The 17,037-nt window shown below is 35.4% G+C and overlaps 2 protein-coding genes across 5 annotated transcripts; both read left to right on the forward strand.

Annotated features, from left to right (window-relative positions):
- Positions 1–397: 397 nt before the first annotated feature.
- Positions 398–6,052, forward strand: LOC134282336 (uncharacterized). 4 transcript variants are annotated; one of them, XM_062764744.1, is made up of 3 exons: positions 408–734; positions 1,018–3,019; positions 3,734–6,052. In XM_062764744.1, the coding sequence occupies exons 2-3, from the start codon at positions 1,991–1,993 to the stop codon at positions 3,812–3,814; spliced, it is 1,110 nt and encodes a 369-aa protein (XP_062620728.1). In that variant the 5' UTR covers positions 408–734; positions 1,018–1,990; the 3' UTR covers positions 3,815–6,052. The 4 variants fall into 4 exon arrangements, with proteins under 4 accessions (XP_062620726.1, XP_062620725.1, XP_062620727.1 ...); XM_062764742.1 differs by having other exon boundaries at positions 398–744; positions 1,018–6,052; XM_062764741.1 differs by having other exon boundaries at positions 398–734; positions 1,018–6,052.
- Positions 6,053–8,833: 2,781 nt separating this feature from the next.
- LOC134282337 (uncharacterized) lies at positions 8,834–10,694 on the forward strand. Its single transcript, XM_062764745.1, has 2 exons — positions 8,834–9,156; positions 9,440–10,694. Exon 2 carries the CDS (start codon positions 9,459–9,461, stop codon positions 10,692–10,694), a length of 1,236 nt encoding a protein of 411 aa, XP_062620729.1. The 5' UTR covers positions 8,834–9,156; positions 9,440–9,458.
- Positions 10,695–17,037: the final 6,343 nt, after the last annotated feature.

Raw genomic sequence — 17,037 nt, forward strand, 5'->3', positions numbered from 1 at the left:
GTATTTTAGGCAAGTCCTAGGTAAAAGTTTCAGGCAGTCTTTTGTACTTGACATTTAGCCGTTTTGGTTTTTAATTCATGTTAGGCCCACTTTTACCTTGATGATTTTTATATCGATTTCACTTCAAGTTGATTTACCTAATCATGTTCGATTCAATGGTCCAGATTATGGAGGAATTAAAAAAAAATCCGCATTTCATTTTGAAAAGTACAAGTTAACTGTTTGTATTTGTTATCCCCTTTATATGATATTGAGTCTTGTACAAATAGTTGTTTTTCATTATTCATTTATTAAGGTTTTATTGTTCTGCAACTGCGCTTAGATACATTACAAGCCCTTCAAGTACCTCATTTGTAGTAGTGATGAAAACAATTAACAACAGCCGAACAGGTTGTTATCTGTGGGAAAGGCACTACAGCCTTCTTGGGAATTTGACACGGTGCGAGGGTTGTCGGCTTCAAAAGTGGTGATTTATAACTTATGTCAACCTTTCGTTTTATGTGGCGGATAGTTCTTACTGATCAGCATCGGCTTAGTGATGTTGACTAATGGCTTTTGCAGTCGCACAATGGGTGCTTTTATTGGCTTACGGCAATTCGGGAAATACAGATCTGTTCCAAAACACTTTTGGTTCTACTATTTACTCTATTTCCGGAAAATTTTTGTCAACAACTGTAGGTGATACAGGGTGTTTTATCGAAAAGCGGCAGAATCAATGAAGTGAAAAATTAATTGTAAGAAAAGGTTCATCACTTTCTAGTTTGTTGTATTAGATTTACACATTGTACTGAGCGATGAAAGTGGTTATATAATGAAATGTTAAATATCAATATGCTCAAATACGTTGTCATGTAGGCTAACTGACTCTTACAGTTACAGTTGGGGCCTCACTGGCTACAGTGAGGTCTTACAATTCTTGTTCATTGTCAATTAAGGCCGAAGCCTTTTACAGTTTATATTTATACATAACATAATATATTGGATGCATACTTCTTCCTTAATTTTAAATTTATATAGGTATATATTTACCAGCATTATGCCAGGCAAAAGGAATAAAGCCCAACAGTCCAAAACTAGTCAGGTGAAAAGACCACGTCGTGCACAGAACGGAACTGGAGAGTCCACTACCAATGATGCTGTGGCTGTCGATACAAGCACTCAACCCCTTGATGTTCCTCCTGAAACCTTGGCTGCATTAACCCAAACCATAACAAAGGCAGTCACGGAGAAGGTGTTAGCAGAGATAAAACCATTACTGCAACATCAGGGGAGTATCTCTGTTCATAATATGGGGGAGAAAGGGGAAATAATGCTTCCACTACATCAAGCAATAGCTTAACAGCAGGTCCTTCTGGGTCAGTTTGTCAAATAACAAATAAGTCAGTGGATGCAAGTATCTCAGGATTGGTATCAGGCGCTGTAATCGAACACAGTTCACAGATTGTAGGTACTGAACTTCCACCTGCAGCAAATGTCGGTAAGAAATCAGGTTTTGTAAGCTCATCAGTACCGATAGAGGCAACTGTTTCTGACAAAATAAAATCTAAAATTTGGTCAAAACAATATGTTGATATGGCTCTGTTGTTTAAAAAGGAAAAGGGGAAAAGTAAGTATTCTATCAAGGTAGAGGAACAGGATCAGACAGGTAAGGTGGTAATCCACAATATGCGATCCACAGATGACGACGAAGTTAGGGATGGTTCGTTACCCCTGCATGACTGGGTAACTGCGTGGAATAGGTATGTGACAATATATTGCATTAAAGATACACTTGCACAGCCAAAGCTTGCAAAACACATGGAATCAGTAAGGCAAATTGCAGAGGAAAATGGGGACTGGAGAAAATATGATAAGGAGTTCAGGGAACTCATAGAACAAGGTGAGGTAGAATGGGGTGATGTCCATATGGAGATATATGTTAATGCTCGCCTCAAACAATCGGAAAAAAAGTCAAGCAAAATAACACCAGACCGTTCGTCATTTGGTACGTATGAGGAAGTCCCTCAGGGGTCATGCTTTGCCTATCACAAAGCTGGAAGGTATTGTAGGCTTGGTTCATCATGCAAATTCCAGCACAGATGTTATAACTGTGGTGGTTTCCATCCAGTCTACATATGTAAAAAACCAATTCAACGGCCATTTCGTTTCTTGGACAAATCCAGAACCCAAAAACCATTTCAAGGAAATGGCACATCAACCAACACAGGTAATGCTAAATTCTCAAAGCCAACCTATCCCACAAAAGGGTCCAACTCCAGTAAATCCCAGTAGATTAGAGTACTGGTTGGTGGGGTATGACAAGGTAGAAACAGAATTTTTAGTTAATGGTTTTCGATATGGTTTCCACATTGGTTACACAGGGGAAAGTAGAAATACTCTTTCAAAAAATTTAAAATCGGCACTGGACTTACCAGAAGTTATTAGCAAAAAGTTAGAAAAGGAGATAAATTTGGGTAGAATTATGGGTCCTTTCAAAGAGAAACCACTGCCAATTTTAAATTGTTCCCCTTTAGGTCTAGTTAGTAAGAAAACAGAGGGTGAGTACCGTATGATCCATCATTTGTCATACCCGGAAGGTAAGTCTGTCAATGATGGCATACCCGAGGAAGAGTCATTTGTTCAATACTCTTCTGCAGAGGATGCTATTCAAAACATTAAGCAGTGTGGGAAAGGATCATATTGTTGCAAAACAGATATTTCTAATGCATTTCGAATTATCAACTTACATGCATCACAGTTTGAATACTTTGGTTTCACTTGGCAAGGTCATTGGTATTTTGACACATGTCTTCAGATGGGTTGCAGTTCTTCCTGTCGTATATTTGAAAGGTTTAGTACAGCACTTCAGTGGATTGCACAAGAAAAATTAGGAATTAAATTTATGACTCATGTATTAAATGATTTTCTAATTGTTGACAAATCTGCGACAGAGTGCCACAAAAAACTTGTGGCATTTTTAACAGTTTGCGCCGACATAGGTGTACCTATGGCTAAGGATAAGACATTTGGTCCTAACAAGGTAATGACTTTTCTGGGATATGAATTAGACACTGAGATGATGGAGGCAAGGTTACCTATTGATAAAGTTAAAAAATGTAGAGATACAATTGAACAGCTTTTACCAAGCAGAAAGATTACTTTGAAGGACATGCAGTCAGTGATTGGTCTTCTTAATTTTGCGTGTAATGTGGTCTTGCCAGGTAGAGCATTCTTAAGGCGACTTATCAACACTACTATTGGCATTACAAAAGCATATTATCGCATTAGACTAAACAAAGAGGTAAAAGCAAATTTATGTACTTGGTTAGCCTTCTTGGAAAAATTTAATGGTAGGTCAGTTTTCTTACCAGATAGGTGGGTTGATTCCAATGAATTAAAACTGTATACAAACGCTTCGGGATCTATGGGATACGGGGCAGTGTTAGGTGGGCACTGGTTCTATGGGACTTGGCATGATAATTGGAAAAAATGTAATATTACTCTCTTGGAATTTTACCCAATAGTGTTAGCTCTTAAAGTTTGGCGTCATATTTTTAAAAACAAATGCATTTACTTTTACACAGACAATTATGCCCTTGTGCATATCATTAACAAGCAATCGTCTAAGGATAAAAGTATAATGTATTTGGTTAGAGAGTTAGTGCTAATTTGTTTGCAGTCTAACATTTTGTTTAAAGCTAGGCATCTGAGTACCAAGGAAAATATTCTATGTGATTGCTTGTCTCGTTTGAAGGTGCAGCAGTTCCATCAACTTGCTCCTTGGATGGACAAAGAACCAACGGTGATTCCCAATCTGCCAACATTACCTCCTTAGAACCAGTCTTGAGGAACCTGTTGACTTCAACATTGGCACCAGCTTCCACTCAAGCATATAAACGGGCATGGTCTATTTATAGAAATTTTGCAAACAAATTTGATATGAGTAATGATCTTACGTTGTCTCAGGAAACTTTGGCTTTGTTTATCTCTTATTTATTTGCTGAAGATTATGCAGCCTCCTCTATCGTGTCATTTATTTCATCAATAGCATATATACATAAAATTAATAATTTGCCTGACAATACATCATGCTTTCTCATTCAGAAACTATTAAGTTCTTGTCGCAAATAAAGACCTTCAATGGATATTCGTTTACCAATAACCATAGTAGTTCTGCATAAAATTTGTGATGCGTTCGAACATACAATATCGAGCATATATAAAAGGGCATTATTTCAAACAATGTTTTTATTGGCTTTTCACGGCTTCCTCAGAATAGGAGAGATAACATCAGTTGGCACTGCTAATAAGGTTTTACAAGTTTCACAGATTACTTTTCAGAAAAGTAAAGTTTTGATTCACTTTCAAAATTATAAACATTCTGATGGTAAAGTTTTTAGTCTTACAATTAATTCTTGCAACTCTTTAAAATATTGTCCAGTGGGGGCATTAGAACACTACATTAAGATGAGAGGGAGGACCGATGGGCCCCTTTTTTGCTACCCCCAAAACACTGCAGTCACAAGGCAAGAATTTTCAAACATATTAAAGCAAAGCCTCATGTTTTGTAATTTGGATGTCAATAGATTCAAAGGACATTCCTTTCGAATCGGAATGGCCTCTTACTGTGCATCACGAGGGATGAGCGATAGTCAGATTAGATTCCTGGGTAGATGGAAATCGGATGCATTTAAATATTACATAAGACACGTGACACCATGTTGATATATGCTTGAGTGGAAGTGGATCCTCGGAGCAGATTTTGTTTTGTTAATTGCGTAGGATCTCGACTTTTAAGTGATTTTCAAGAGTATTAACTTAGGGGGGCATATGTTTATCCCTCATCCAGAACAATAGTGCCTAAGTCATTTGTTAATACTTAGGCTGGTAGGTGACAAGATTGCGTGCGTATAAACATTTATAACGGTGAGGAAGCTTACAGTGTAAAATATTTTTCAATATGGGGGCATATGTCTATCCCTCAGCTAAAACATTGCTCGAAGTAGTCCTTAAGTGAATACCACACACATGTGAACTTAGTAAAAAACAGCGAATAAGATGATGATTTGCGACTATAAGGGCATATGTTTATCCCTTATCGAACATTATACAGTCATTCGTTAATACTTGGGACCCACAGACATAATACACTAGGAATAGTAAACTCATTAGGTTGTGATGGGGGCATATGTTTATCCCTCATAAGACATTTGTGAATTCAAATTTTTTATCATAATTGAATTGTAAGAGATTTATAGAAACAGTATCTTGTCATATATATATTTCATGAGAAAGTTATTTTGTTACATTACGGGACATATGTTTATTCCCATTTTTGTAAATTTTACTCAATTTTGGTATGATTTATGTTTGAGGTGTGTTGCCATTTATTTTTCCTTTATGGGTCTGAACTTTCCCTAGTTCGGTCAAGTCAGTGGCGTTTTCAGACCCATTTTCATGATTTTTCTGTTAAATCTAAGTGGTAATTACTGTAAATTTGGATTATCTCCCTTTACAAAATTGGTTTTATTTCTCATCTTGATATCTTGTGTCTGCTAAAAATTATATGTCATTATTAATAATACTTTTGAGAATTTCAAACAAATTATTAAACGTCACAAAGGTGGCAACACACGACAAACTGTTTTACAGACTTTTTACTCATTGAAGGAGGATAAGATAAGGTGTTCTAGCTTTGAAAGGATTATGGAAAGAAATTAACCAGTTGATGGGTAACTGGGTTATCAAAATACTTATTGCATTAAAATAAATAAATTTAAGTTTACTTAAAAATTTTTATTGTAATCAATAAGTGTCCTCCTTGAATGTGAAAGTCTGAAATACTGTATAGCTGTGCTTTGTAATGTTAATTTTGTTCCATGTCTTACCGTGGTAGGAGAGGCAGAGATTGACCAATCAAAATCTGACCAATTAAAATCTAACAAATGAAATTCTGACCATGCGGTGCGTTACTCTGCCTTTTCTCCCATCTACATCCTTGGAGGACGGACGTTGTTTCAAAGTTTGTTATTTATTTTATCAAGATTTTGGTGAGTAAATTTATTTCATTATGTCTGCTATGCGTAAAACTTCAGTTGTCATTCTTGGACACTCAATTGTGCGTCGTTTTCATGAATTCTTGAAATATGGTGACATTAGGTATTCTGCGAGCCTTGGTCTTGGAGAAACGCATTCCGTTCTGTACAGGGGTATAGGTGGAAGAAAGGTTTGTGATGTAATATCTAAGGATATGGAGAGCGTATTTGCTTTAGGTCCAGATGTAGTTGTTCTAATGATTGGGGAGAACGATATTAGTCCTAGTACCGACGCTACCTTGTTAGCTGCAGAAATTGAATCTGTGGTATCGGTAATGCATCGCCGCTATAAAGTTGCAAAAGTAATTGTTTGTAAATTATTGCCACGATTTGGTGTTCGTTTTGGGTACAATAATATTGCAGATAAAGTAAACGCAATATTGAGAGATGCATTGCCAGCACTGGGTTACTGCGTATTTTGGGAACATGGGAATTATTTCGTTTCTCCCCGTGAAGGAGACTGCAGTCGTAAATTTGTTCACGACGGAGTTCATCTGAACAGTCAGGGGAATGTTCATTTATATAGGAGTATAAGGGGAGCTTTAATTTTAGCGAGAAAATAGATATACATCTAAGTCATAAAAGTTTGTCACCATTTTGTTACTTTTATTGTTCGTCAATTTTTCAGATAGATATTCTTTGAAATTATACAACATTTTGTTATTTTAACAGTACGATAGGCATTTAGGATGTCTAATAATGTAAAACGGATTTATCCTTTTTCTGTGAAGAAAATTCGGTTGGAAAAAGTATCAGCAAATTTGATTGTTTCGTTGTTAGTTTAATTTTTACAGTACTTTAGGCAGATACTACATGTATGTACAAGTTTCAGGCAATTTTTTTTTTGGTACTTGCCAAGTTTCAACCCATTTGGGTTTTTTCATTTTAGTTTCGGCTTTTACCATGCAGATGGCGATTTTTTCCATCGTTTTTCTATTTGATATCTAGGAATGTATTTTAAAGCATTCCAGATTTATCCTTTTTCTGTGAAGTAAATTCGTTGGAAGAATGTCTGCCAATTAGTTTGCTTCGGTATTAGTTGATTACTAAAATATTGTGAATTTTTACAGTACTTTAGGCAAGTCCTAAGTACAAGTTTCAGGCAGTCTTTTGTACTTGCCAAGTTTAAACCCGTTCGGGTTTTTTCATTTTAGTTTCAGCTTTTACCATGCATATGGCGATTTTTTCCATCGGTTTTTATTTGATGTCTATGAATGTATTTCAATGCATTCCAGATCGACTTATCCTTTTTCTGTGAAGGAAAATCTTGGAAATTGTCTGCCAATTTGTTTGTTTCGGTATAAGTTGATTACTAAAATATTGTGAAATTCTACAGTACTTTAGGCAAGTCCTAAGTACAAGTTTCAGGCAGTCTTTTGTACTTGCCAAGTTTGTACCCATGCGGGTCTTTTCATTTTAGTTTCAACTTTTACCCCGGCGATTTATTTTCCATCGCTTGTTTATTTGATGAGTCTAGAAGTGCATGTTGATGCCTTCCAGATTTATCCTTTTTCTGTATAAAAAGAAAACAATTTGTTGGGAAAATATCTGCCAATTTTTTGTTTCGGTATTAGTTGATTACTAAAATACACAGGTACTTGTGGACAGGACCCCCCCCCCCCCCCCGATATTCAACTCCGGGGCTTATTGGACATTTTTTTCAAAAATTATATTTATAACTCTTATTCATCATGTGTACAATATGAAAAAATCGCCAAAACCCCAAAACAATCGTTCCACAAAAAAAAAAAAAAAATACCCCACTATACATTATAAGGGAGAAAGGTATGCCACTCCGGTTTGTTTACGTTGTACCCCCACTTTATAAACATGTATTTATTTTATTTCAACCTAAAATGTCGATTCACATCGTCTCTACATATATTTCTGTCTTAGTGCATGCTATCGGATTAACTCTGCATCTCGTAAGAATCCCACAATATCTTTAAACAGTTTTCCAGTCAGAAGTTGAAATTTCCCTAGGTAATCGCAACGGAAGTGCATAGAGAATGTTTCACTTATCAGGATAACGTCCGAGAGAGTTTTGGATGACGTAATAATCTCTCTCGGGTTTTATCATACATTCTCTATGCACTTCCGTTGCTTTTACTGAGGGAAATTTCAAACCTTTCTCCCTTATAATGTATAGTGGGGTATTTTTTTTGTGGAGCGATTGTTTTAGGGTTTTGACGATTTTTTCATATTGTACACATGATGAATAAGAGTAATAAATATAATTTTTGAAAAAAATGTCCAATAAGCCCCGGGATTGAATATCGGGGGGGGGGGGGGGTCCTGTCCACAAGTACCTGTGCTAAAATATTGTGAATTTTTACAGTATTTTAGGCAAGTCCTAGGTAAAAGTTTCAGGCAGTCTTTTGTACTTGACATTTAGCCGTTTTGGTTTTTAATTCATGTTAGGCCCACTTTTACCTTGATGATTTTTATATCGATTTCACTTCAAGTTGATTTACCTAATCATGTTCGATTCAATGGTCCAGATTATGGAGGAATTAGAATAAAAAAAAAAAAAAAATCCGCATTTCATTTTGAAGGTACAAGTTTACTGTTTGTATTTGCTATCCCCTTTATATGATATTGAGTCTTGTACAAATAGTTGTTTTTCATTATTCATTTATTAAGGTTTTATTGTTCTGCAACTGCGCTTAGATACATTACAAGCCCTTCAAGTACCTCATTTGTAGTAGTGATGAAAACAATTAACAACAGCCGAACAGGTTGTTATCTGTGGGAAAGGCACTACAGCCTTCTTGGGAATTTGACACGGTGCGAGGGTTGTCGGCTTCAAAAGTGGTGATTTATAACTTATGTCAACCTTTCGTTTTATGTGGCGGATAGTTCTTACTGATCAGCATCGGCTTAGTGATGTTGACTAATGGCTTTTGCAGTCGCACAATGGGTGCTTTTATTGGCTTACGGCAATTCGGGAAATACAGATCTGTTCCAAAACACTTTTGGTTCTACTATTTACTCTATTTCCGGAAAATTTTTGTCAACAACTGTAGGTGATACAGGGTGTTTTATCGAAAAGCGGCAGAATCAATGAAGTGAAAAATTAATTGTAAGAAAAGGTTCATCACTTTCTAGTTTGTTGTATTAGATTTACACATTGTACTGAGCGATGAAAGTGGTTATATAATGAAATGTTAAATATCAATATGCTCAAATACGTTGTCATGTAGGCTAACTGACTCTTACAGTTACAGTTGGGGCCTCACTGGCTACAGTGAGGTCTTACAATTCTTGTTCATTGTCAATTAAGGCCGAAGCCTTTTACAGTTTATTTTTATACATAACATAATATATTGGATGCATACTTCTTCCTTAATTTTAAATTTATATAGGTATATATTTACCAGCATTATGCCAGGCAAAAGGAATAAAGCCCAACAGTCCAAAACTAGTCAGGTGAAAAGACCACGTCGTGCACAGAACGGAACTGGAGAGTCCACTACCAATGATGCTGTGGCTGTCGATACAAGCACTCAACCCCTTGATGTTCCTCCTGAAACCTTGGCTGCATTAACCCAAACCATAACAAAGGCAGTCACGGAGAAGGTGTTAGCAGAGATAAAACCATTACTGCAACATCAGGGGAGTATCTCTGTTCATAATATGGGGGGAGAAAGGGGAAATAATGCTTCCACTACATCAAGCAATAGCTTAACAGCAGGTCCTTCTGGGTCAGTTTGTCAAATAACAAATAAGTCAGTGGATGCAAGTATCTCAGGATTGGTATCAGGCGCTGTAATCGAACACAGTTCACAGATTGTAGGTACTGAACTTCCACCTGCAGCAAATGTCGGTAAGAAATCAGGTTTTGTAAGCTCATCAGTACCGATAGAGGCAACTGTTTCTGACAAAATAAAATCTAAAATTTGGTCAAAACAATATGTTGATATGGCTCTGTTGTTTAAAAAGGAAAAGGGGAAAAGTAAGTATTCTATCAAGGTAGAGGAACAGGATCAGACAGGTAAGGTGGTAATCCACAATATGCGATCCACAGATGACGACGAAGTTAGGGATGGTTCGTTACCCCTGCATGACTGGGTAACTGCGTGGAATAGGTATGTGACAATATATTGCATTAAAGATACACTTGCACAGCCAAAGCTTGCAAAACACATGGAATCAGTAAGGCAAATTGCAGAGGAAAATGGGGACTGGAGAAAATATGATAAGGAGTTCAGGGAACTCATAGAACAAGGTGAGGTAGAATGGGGTGATGTCCATATGGAGATATATGTTAATGCTCGCCTCAAACAATCGGAAAAAAAGTCAAGCAAAATAACACCAGACCGTTCGTCATTTGGTACGTATGAGGAAGTCCCTCAGGGGTCATGCTTTGCCTATCACAAAGCTGGAAGGTATTGTAGGCTTGGTTCATCATGCAAATTCCAGCACAGATGTTATAACTGTGGTGGTTTCCATCCAGTCTACATATGTAAAAAACCAATTCAACGGCCATTTCGTTTCTTGGACAAATCCAGAACCCAAAAACCATTTCAAGGAAATGGCACATCAACCAACACAGGTAATGCTAAATTCTCAAAGCCAACCTATCCCACAAAAGGGTCCAACTCCAGTAAATCCCAGTAGATTAGAGTACTGGTTGGTGGGGTATGACAAGGTAGAAACAGAATTTTTAGTTAATGGTTTTCGATATGGATTCCACATTGGTTACACAGGGGAAAGTAGAAATACTCTTTCAAAAAATTTAAAATCGGCACTGGACTTACCAGAAGTTATTAGCAAAAAGTTAGAAAAGGAGATAAATTTGGGTAGAATTATGGGTCCTTTCAAAGAGAAACCACTGCCAATTTTAAATTGTTCCCCTTTAGGTCTAGTTAGTAAGAAAACAGAGGGTGAGTACCGTATGATCCATCATTTGTCATACCCGGAAGGTAAGTCTGTCAATGATGGCATACCCGAGGAAGAGTCATTTGTTCAATACTCTTCTGTAGAGGATGCTATTCAAAACATTAAGCAGTGTGGGAAAGGATCATATTGTTGCAAAACAGATATTTCTAATGCATTTCGAATTATCAACTTACATGCATCACAGTTTGAATACTTTGGTTTCACTTGGCAAGGTCATTGGTATTTTGACACATGTCTTCAGATGGGTTGCAGTTCTTCCTGTCGTATATTTGAAAGGTTTAGTACAGCACTTCAGTGGATTGCACAAGAAAAATTAGGAATTAAATTTATGACTCATGTATTAAATGATTTTCTAATTGTTGACAAATCTGCGACAGAGTGCCACAAAAAACTTGTGGCATTTTTAACAGTTTGCGCCGACATAGGTGTACCTATGGCTAAGGATAAGACATTTGGTCCTAACAAGGTAATGACTTTTCTGGGATATGAATTAGACACTGAGATGATGGAGGCAAGGTTACCTATTGATAAAGTTAAAAAATGTAGAGATACAATTGAACAGCTTTTACCAAGCAGAAAGATTACTTTGAAGGACATGCAGTCAGTGATTGGTCTTCTTAATTTTGCGTGTAATGTGGTCTTGCCAGGTAGAGCATTCTTAAGGCGACTTATCAACACTACTATTGGCATTACAAAAGCATATTATCGCATTAGACTAAACAAAGAGGTAAAAGCAAATTTATGTACTTGGTTAGCCTTCTTGGAAAAATTTAATGGTAGGTCAGTTTTCTTACCAGATAGGTGGGTTGATTCCAATGAATTAAAACTGTATACAAACGCTTCGGGATCTATGGGATACGGGGCAGTGTTAGGTGGGCACTGGTTCTATGGGACTTGGAATGATAATTGGAAAAAATGTAATATTACTCTCTTGGAATTTTACCCAATAGTGTTAGCTCTTAAAGTTTGGCGTCATATTTTTAAAAACAAATGCATTTACTTTTACACAGACAATTATGCCCTTATGCATATCATTAACAAGCAATCGTCTAAGGATAAAAGTATAATGTATTTGGTTAGAGAGTTAGTGCTAATTTGTTTGCAGTCTAACATTTTGTTTAAAGCTAGGCATCTGAGTACCAAGGAAAATATTCTATGTGATTGCTTGTCTCGTTTGAAGGTGCAGCAGTTCCATCAACTTGCTCCTTGGATGGACAAAGAACCAACGGTGATTCCCAATCTGCCAACATTACCTCCTTAGAACCAGTCTTGAGGAACCTGTTGACTTCAACATTGGCACCAGCTTCCACTCAAGCATATAAACGGGCATGGTCTATTTATAGAAATTTTGCAAACAAATTTGATATGAGTAATGATCTTACGTTGTCTCAGGAAACTTTGGCTTTGTTTATCTCTTATTTATTTGCTGAAGATTATGCAGCCTCCTCTATCGTGTCATTTATTTCATCAATAGCATATATACATAAAATTAATAATTTGCCTGACAATACATCATGCTTTCTCATTCAGAAACTATTAAGTTCTTGTCGCAAATAAAGACCTTCAATGGATATTCGTTTACCAATAACCATAGTAGTTCTGCATAAAATTTGTGATGCGTTCGAACATACAATATCGAGCATATATAAAAGGGCATTATTTCAAACAATGTTTTTATTGGCTTTTCACGGCTTCCTCAGAATAGGAGAGATAACATCAGTTGGCACTGCTAATAAGGTTTTACAAGTTTCACAGATTACTTTTCAGAAAAGTAAAGTTTTGATTCACTTTCAAAATTATAAACATTCTGATGGTAAAGTTTTTAGTCTTACAATTAATTCTTGCAACTCTTTAAAATATTGTCCAGTGGGGGCATTAGAACACTACATTAAGATGAGAGGGAGGACCGATGGGCCCCTTTTTTGCTACCCCCAAAACACTGCAGTCACAAGGCAAGAATTTTCAAACATATTAAAGCAAAGCCTCATGTTTTGTAATTTGGATGTCAATAGATTCAAAGGACATTCCTTTCGAATCGGAATGGCCTCTTACTGTGCATCACGAGGGATGAGCGATAGTCAGATTAGATTCCTGGGTAGATGGAAATCGGATGCATTTAAATATTACATAAGACACGTGACACCATGTTGATATATGCTTGAGTGGAAGTGGATCCTCGGAGCAGATTTTGTTTTGTTAATTGCGTAGGATCTCGACTTTTAAGTGATTTTCAAGAGTATTAACTTAGGGGGGCATATGTTTATCCCTCATCCAGAACAATAGTGCCTAAGTCATTTGTTAATACTTAGGCTGGTAGGTGACAAGATTGCGTGCGTATAAACATTTATAACGGTGAGGAAGCTTACAGTGTAAAATATTTTTCAATATGGGGGCATATGTCTATCCCTCAGCTAAAACATTGCTCGAAGTAGTCCTTAAGTGAATACCACACACATGTGAACTTAGTAAAAAACAGCGAATAAGATGATGATTTGCGACTATAAGGGCATATGTTTATCCCTTATCGAACATTATACAGTCATTCGTTAATACTTGGGACCCACAGACATAATACACTAGGAATAGTAAACTCATTAGGTTGTGATGGGGGCATATGTTTATCCCTCATAAGACATTTGTGAATTCAAATTTTTTATCATAATTGAATTGTAAGAGATTTATAGAAACAGTATCTTGTCATATATATATTTCATGAGAAAGTTATTTTGTTACATTACGGGACATATGTTTATTCCCATTTTTGTAAATTTTACTCAATTTTGGTATGATTTATGTTTGAGGTGTGTTGCCATTTATTTTTCCTTTATGGGTCTGAACTTTCCCTAGTTCGGTCAAGTCAGTGGCGTTTTCAGACCCATTTTCATGATTTTTCTGTTAAATCTAAGTGGTAATTACTGTAAATTTGGATTATCTCCCTTTACAAAATTGGTTTTATTTCTCATCTTGATATCTTGTGTCTGCTAAAAATTATATGTCATTATTAATAATACTTTTGAGAATTTCAAACAAATTATTAAACGTCACAAAGGTGGCAACACACGACAAACTGTTTTACAGACTTTTTACTCATTGAAGGAGGATAAGATAAGGTGTTCTAGCTTTGAAAGGATTATGGAAAGAAATTAACCAGTTGATGGGTAACTGGGTTATCAAAATACTTATTGCATTAAAATAAATAAATTTAAGTTTACTTAAAAATTTTTATTGTAATCAATAAGTGTCCTCCTTGAATGTGAAAGTCTGAAATACTGTATTGCTGTGCTTTGTAATGGTAATTTTGTTCCATGTCTTACCGTGGTAGGAGAGGCAGAGATTGACCAATCAAAATCTGACCAATCAAAATCTAACATGAAATTCTGACCATGCGGTGCGTTACTCTGCCTTTTCTCCCATCTACATCCTTGGAGGACGGACGTTGTTTCAAAGTTTGTTATTTACCTCCTGCCGCCCCGCCTCCGCCATTTGTTTGTTGTTTAAATTTATATGTTTTAGCGTTTTCAGACCCATTTTCATGATTTTTCTGTTAAATCTAAGTTTATTTAAGTATAACTAATGGAAGATAAAAGCAACCTAAACAATGTAGTGAATTTACCATCACAAACTTCAAAAACATCTGATCCCCAATTTCTTTAACAGAATTCCCTCCAAAAGAATACTGTTTGGTAATGATACTGCCTGGTGTTCAGTTCTCATGCACGATCACTTGCAAGTTTTCTGTCTTCGTTTAATAATTTTGTACCTGCCTCCTGTTTCTGGTATATAACCTTTGTGTTAGAAAAAGATAATAAAAACAAAGATTATTTCCTAATCACTTGCAACCATATATAGTTCATTGCTGTACACTGGATACTAGTATTTCTATTTAGGGTTCCTTTATTTATAGTTATTTATATGCCTTATATGCAACTTTCTTGCATAAATTATACATATATGCATTATGTATGTTAGGGATATTCATACTATTTCATATACAGTTTATATGTATTCAAGTACATATACAGTTATGAATTTGTACATCATGTACATAAAAGGACAACTTTCCTGAACAAATTTTGATTGAATACTTGTAAGTTATAAGGTACATCATCATGTACCTACAATTAATAATTTAAATTTGCTTGTGATTTAAGTATGGCTAGAGTATATTTCTTTCAATTAATAGAACAAAAAAAAATATTCTAAAACCTCTTTGAAAAAAAGTTTATTAAAACATACATCATGTGTTGACTCTGTTGAGAAAATTGAATTAAATTACGTAGAAGTGTACTTACAGTTGCTTATAGATCCTTCATTGGTGTCATTTGTAACATTTGTAACCTTTCACAGGTGATGCTCCTGTAATTGTCACAGTTCTAAAATGTAACAATACAATCATAGTATATTCTACAACCAATTTTGATTCTTTTCTTAATTACTGTATCACAAGACTTTATAAAAAAAATCATGACATTAATAAAAGATTTAATTTTGCTAAGGTAGTTATAAGCATTAAAATTAAGATGAATGTTTATTTCCTTATCCAGACAAATTATCACCTGCTTTTTACTGAAAATGAATCCTCAGTGTATCTTTTCATCTTTATTTTCATAGTTCGAACTGTATTGGTACATGTACATCTAAAAAAAAAAATAAATTTATTATTAATTATTTAAATGAAATAAATTTGCATGAATACATATATACAAATACACGGGCATATTATTTATATATTTTATTAAAGTGTGTAAATATAGCTAAAGTAAATTAAAAATTATGTTTTTTTTCACAGTCAAACTGAATAATGCCTTATAATATGCATGTGTTTGCATCCGTCTCTAATTTATAAACACACACACACACACACACACACACACACACACACACACACACACACACACACACACACACACACACTAAACAACAATGTAGTCTGTACCCGAAAACACATACCCGATATTAATTTTTTTCATTTCGTACACACAAACTTAAGTTACATCTTCAGTTACATTCTCCTCCTATTATCAGTATATGATCTTCAGGAGTAATTAAGTTAATTTGCTTTCAAATCTCTACATTTTTTTACCTGTGCCTAGGGTAGAACCATTCCTATTGATTTCCGGTGGCCGTATCTACTGCTTGTTAATGTTTTCTTCCATTTGCATCATAACGTATGGGTTTTCAAAATAGATTGAATCCATCCCTCTCGTCAGACATCATAAATTTTGTTCCAATATTTCACAAGACCTGTCTCTTTCATTTTCATTAATTGATTGATGACTTACTTTGTCACTCACAACTTAATTCCATTTTAAACAGTTGAAAATACATCATTTTCATATTGTTTATTACCCTGGTGTCTGTTTTGCCACATGTTGTTAGAAAGTTCTTTTGACAGGAGAGTAAACCATTTTTGGTCTTTAGTGCAAAAGAGTAAGCAAAGGGAAATAACTCTCGGTCAATTTTCATGAAAAGTGATGATTTCAGGCGATTGGAAAACATCATTTAACTGATTTACCCACCTCAATTCTTTTTGTATCTTTTAGATCTAAGTTCTATCTTACTGAAAAAATCTTTTATATCAGTTGAAATTGCCTGCAAAAATTTCTATGCACGTGAAGAAATAGGTACCTTTGTATTCATTTTATGACAATCTTCGTGTAAATTGATCTGTATTATATTAAAAACCTTGAGTTAAATTGAATAAAATTCACATGCCAAGAAACTTTGATTACTTAGCTATAAAATGAGACCCATGTTACGTTCTCAACTTTTATATGCTTAAGAAGCATGGAATTATTTTGCATGGTGATGACAATTAGGTCATTTTCGCCATGGCAAAATATTTTAAGGCCGTTGCTATGGAAACCAAGGAAGCACTGTCCAGAATTTACCCACCTATAGTCTTTATATAGGACACTCTTAAATATTATATTGATAAAATAAAATTCCATGATAGTGCGTGGCCAAGCATATTTGGTCCTTACAGAGAATTGATGTTAATTCATTTCACTCTGGGAGCTAGCGACATATTTTAAGCGTTCATTTGAATCGAAATGTATAA

This window comes from Saccostrea cucullata, unplaced genomic scaffold (genome assembly GCF_032062105.1).
Source record: "Saccostrea cucullata isolate Sc308-1 unplaced genomic scaffold, CSIRO_AGI_Scuc_v1 ctg1155, whole genome shotgun sequence".
Taxonomy (NCBI): Eukaryota; Metazoa; Mollusca; class Bivalvia; order Ostreida; family Ostreidae; genus Saccostrea; species Saccostrea cuccullata.

Coding starts and splice junctions, on each gene's coding strand:
- LOC134282337 (XM_062764745.1), top strand. CDS start 9,459: ATGCCAGGCAAAAGGAATAAAGCCCAACAGTCCAAAACTAGTCAGGTG.
- LOC134282336 (XM_062764742.1), top strand. CDS start 1,991: ATGAGGAAGTCCCTCAGGGGTCATGCTTTGCCTATCACAAAGCTGGAA.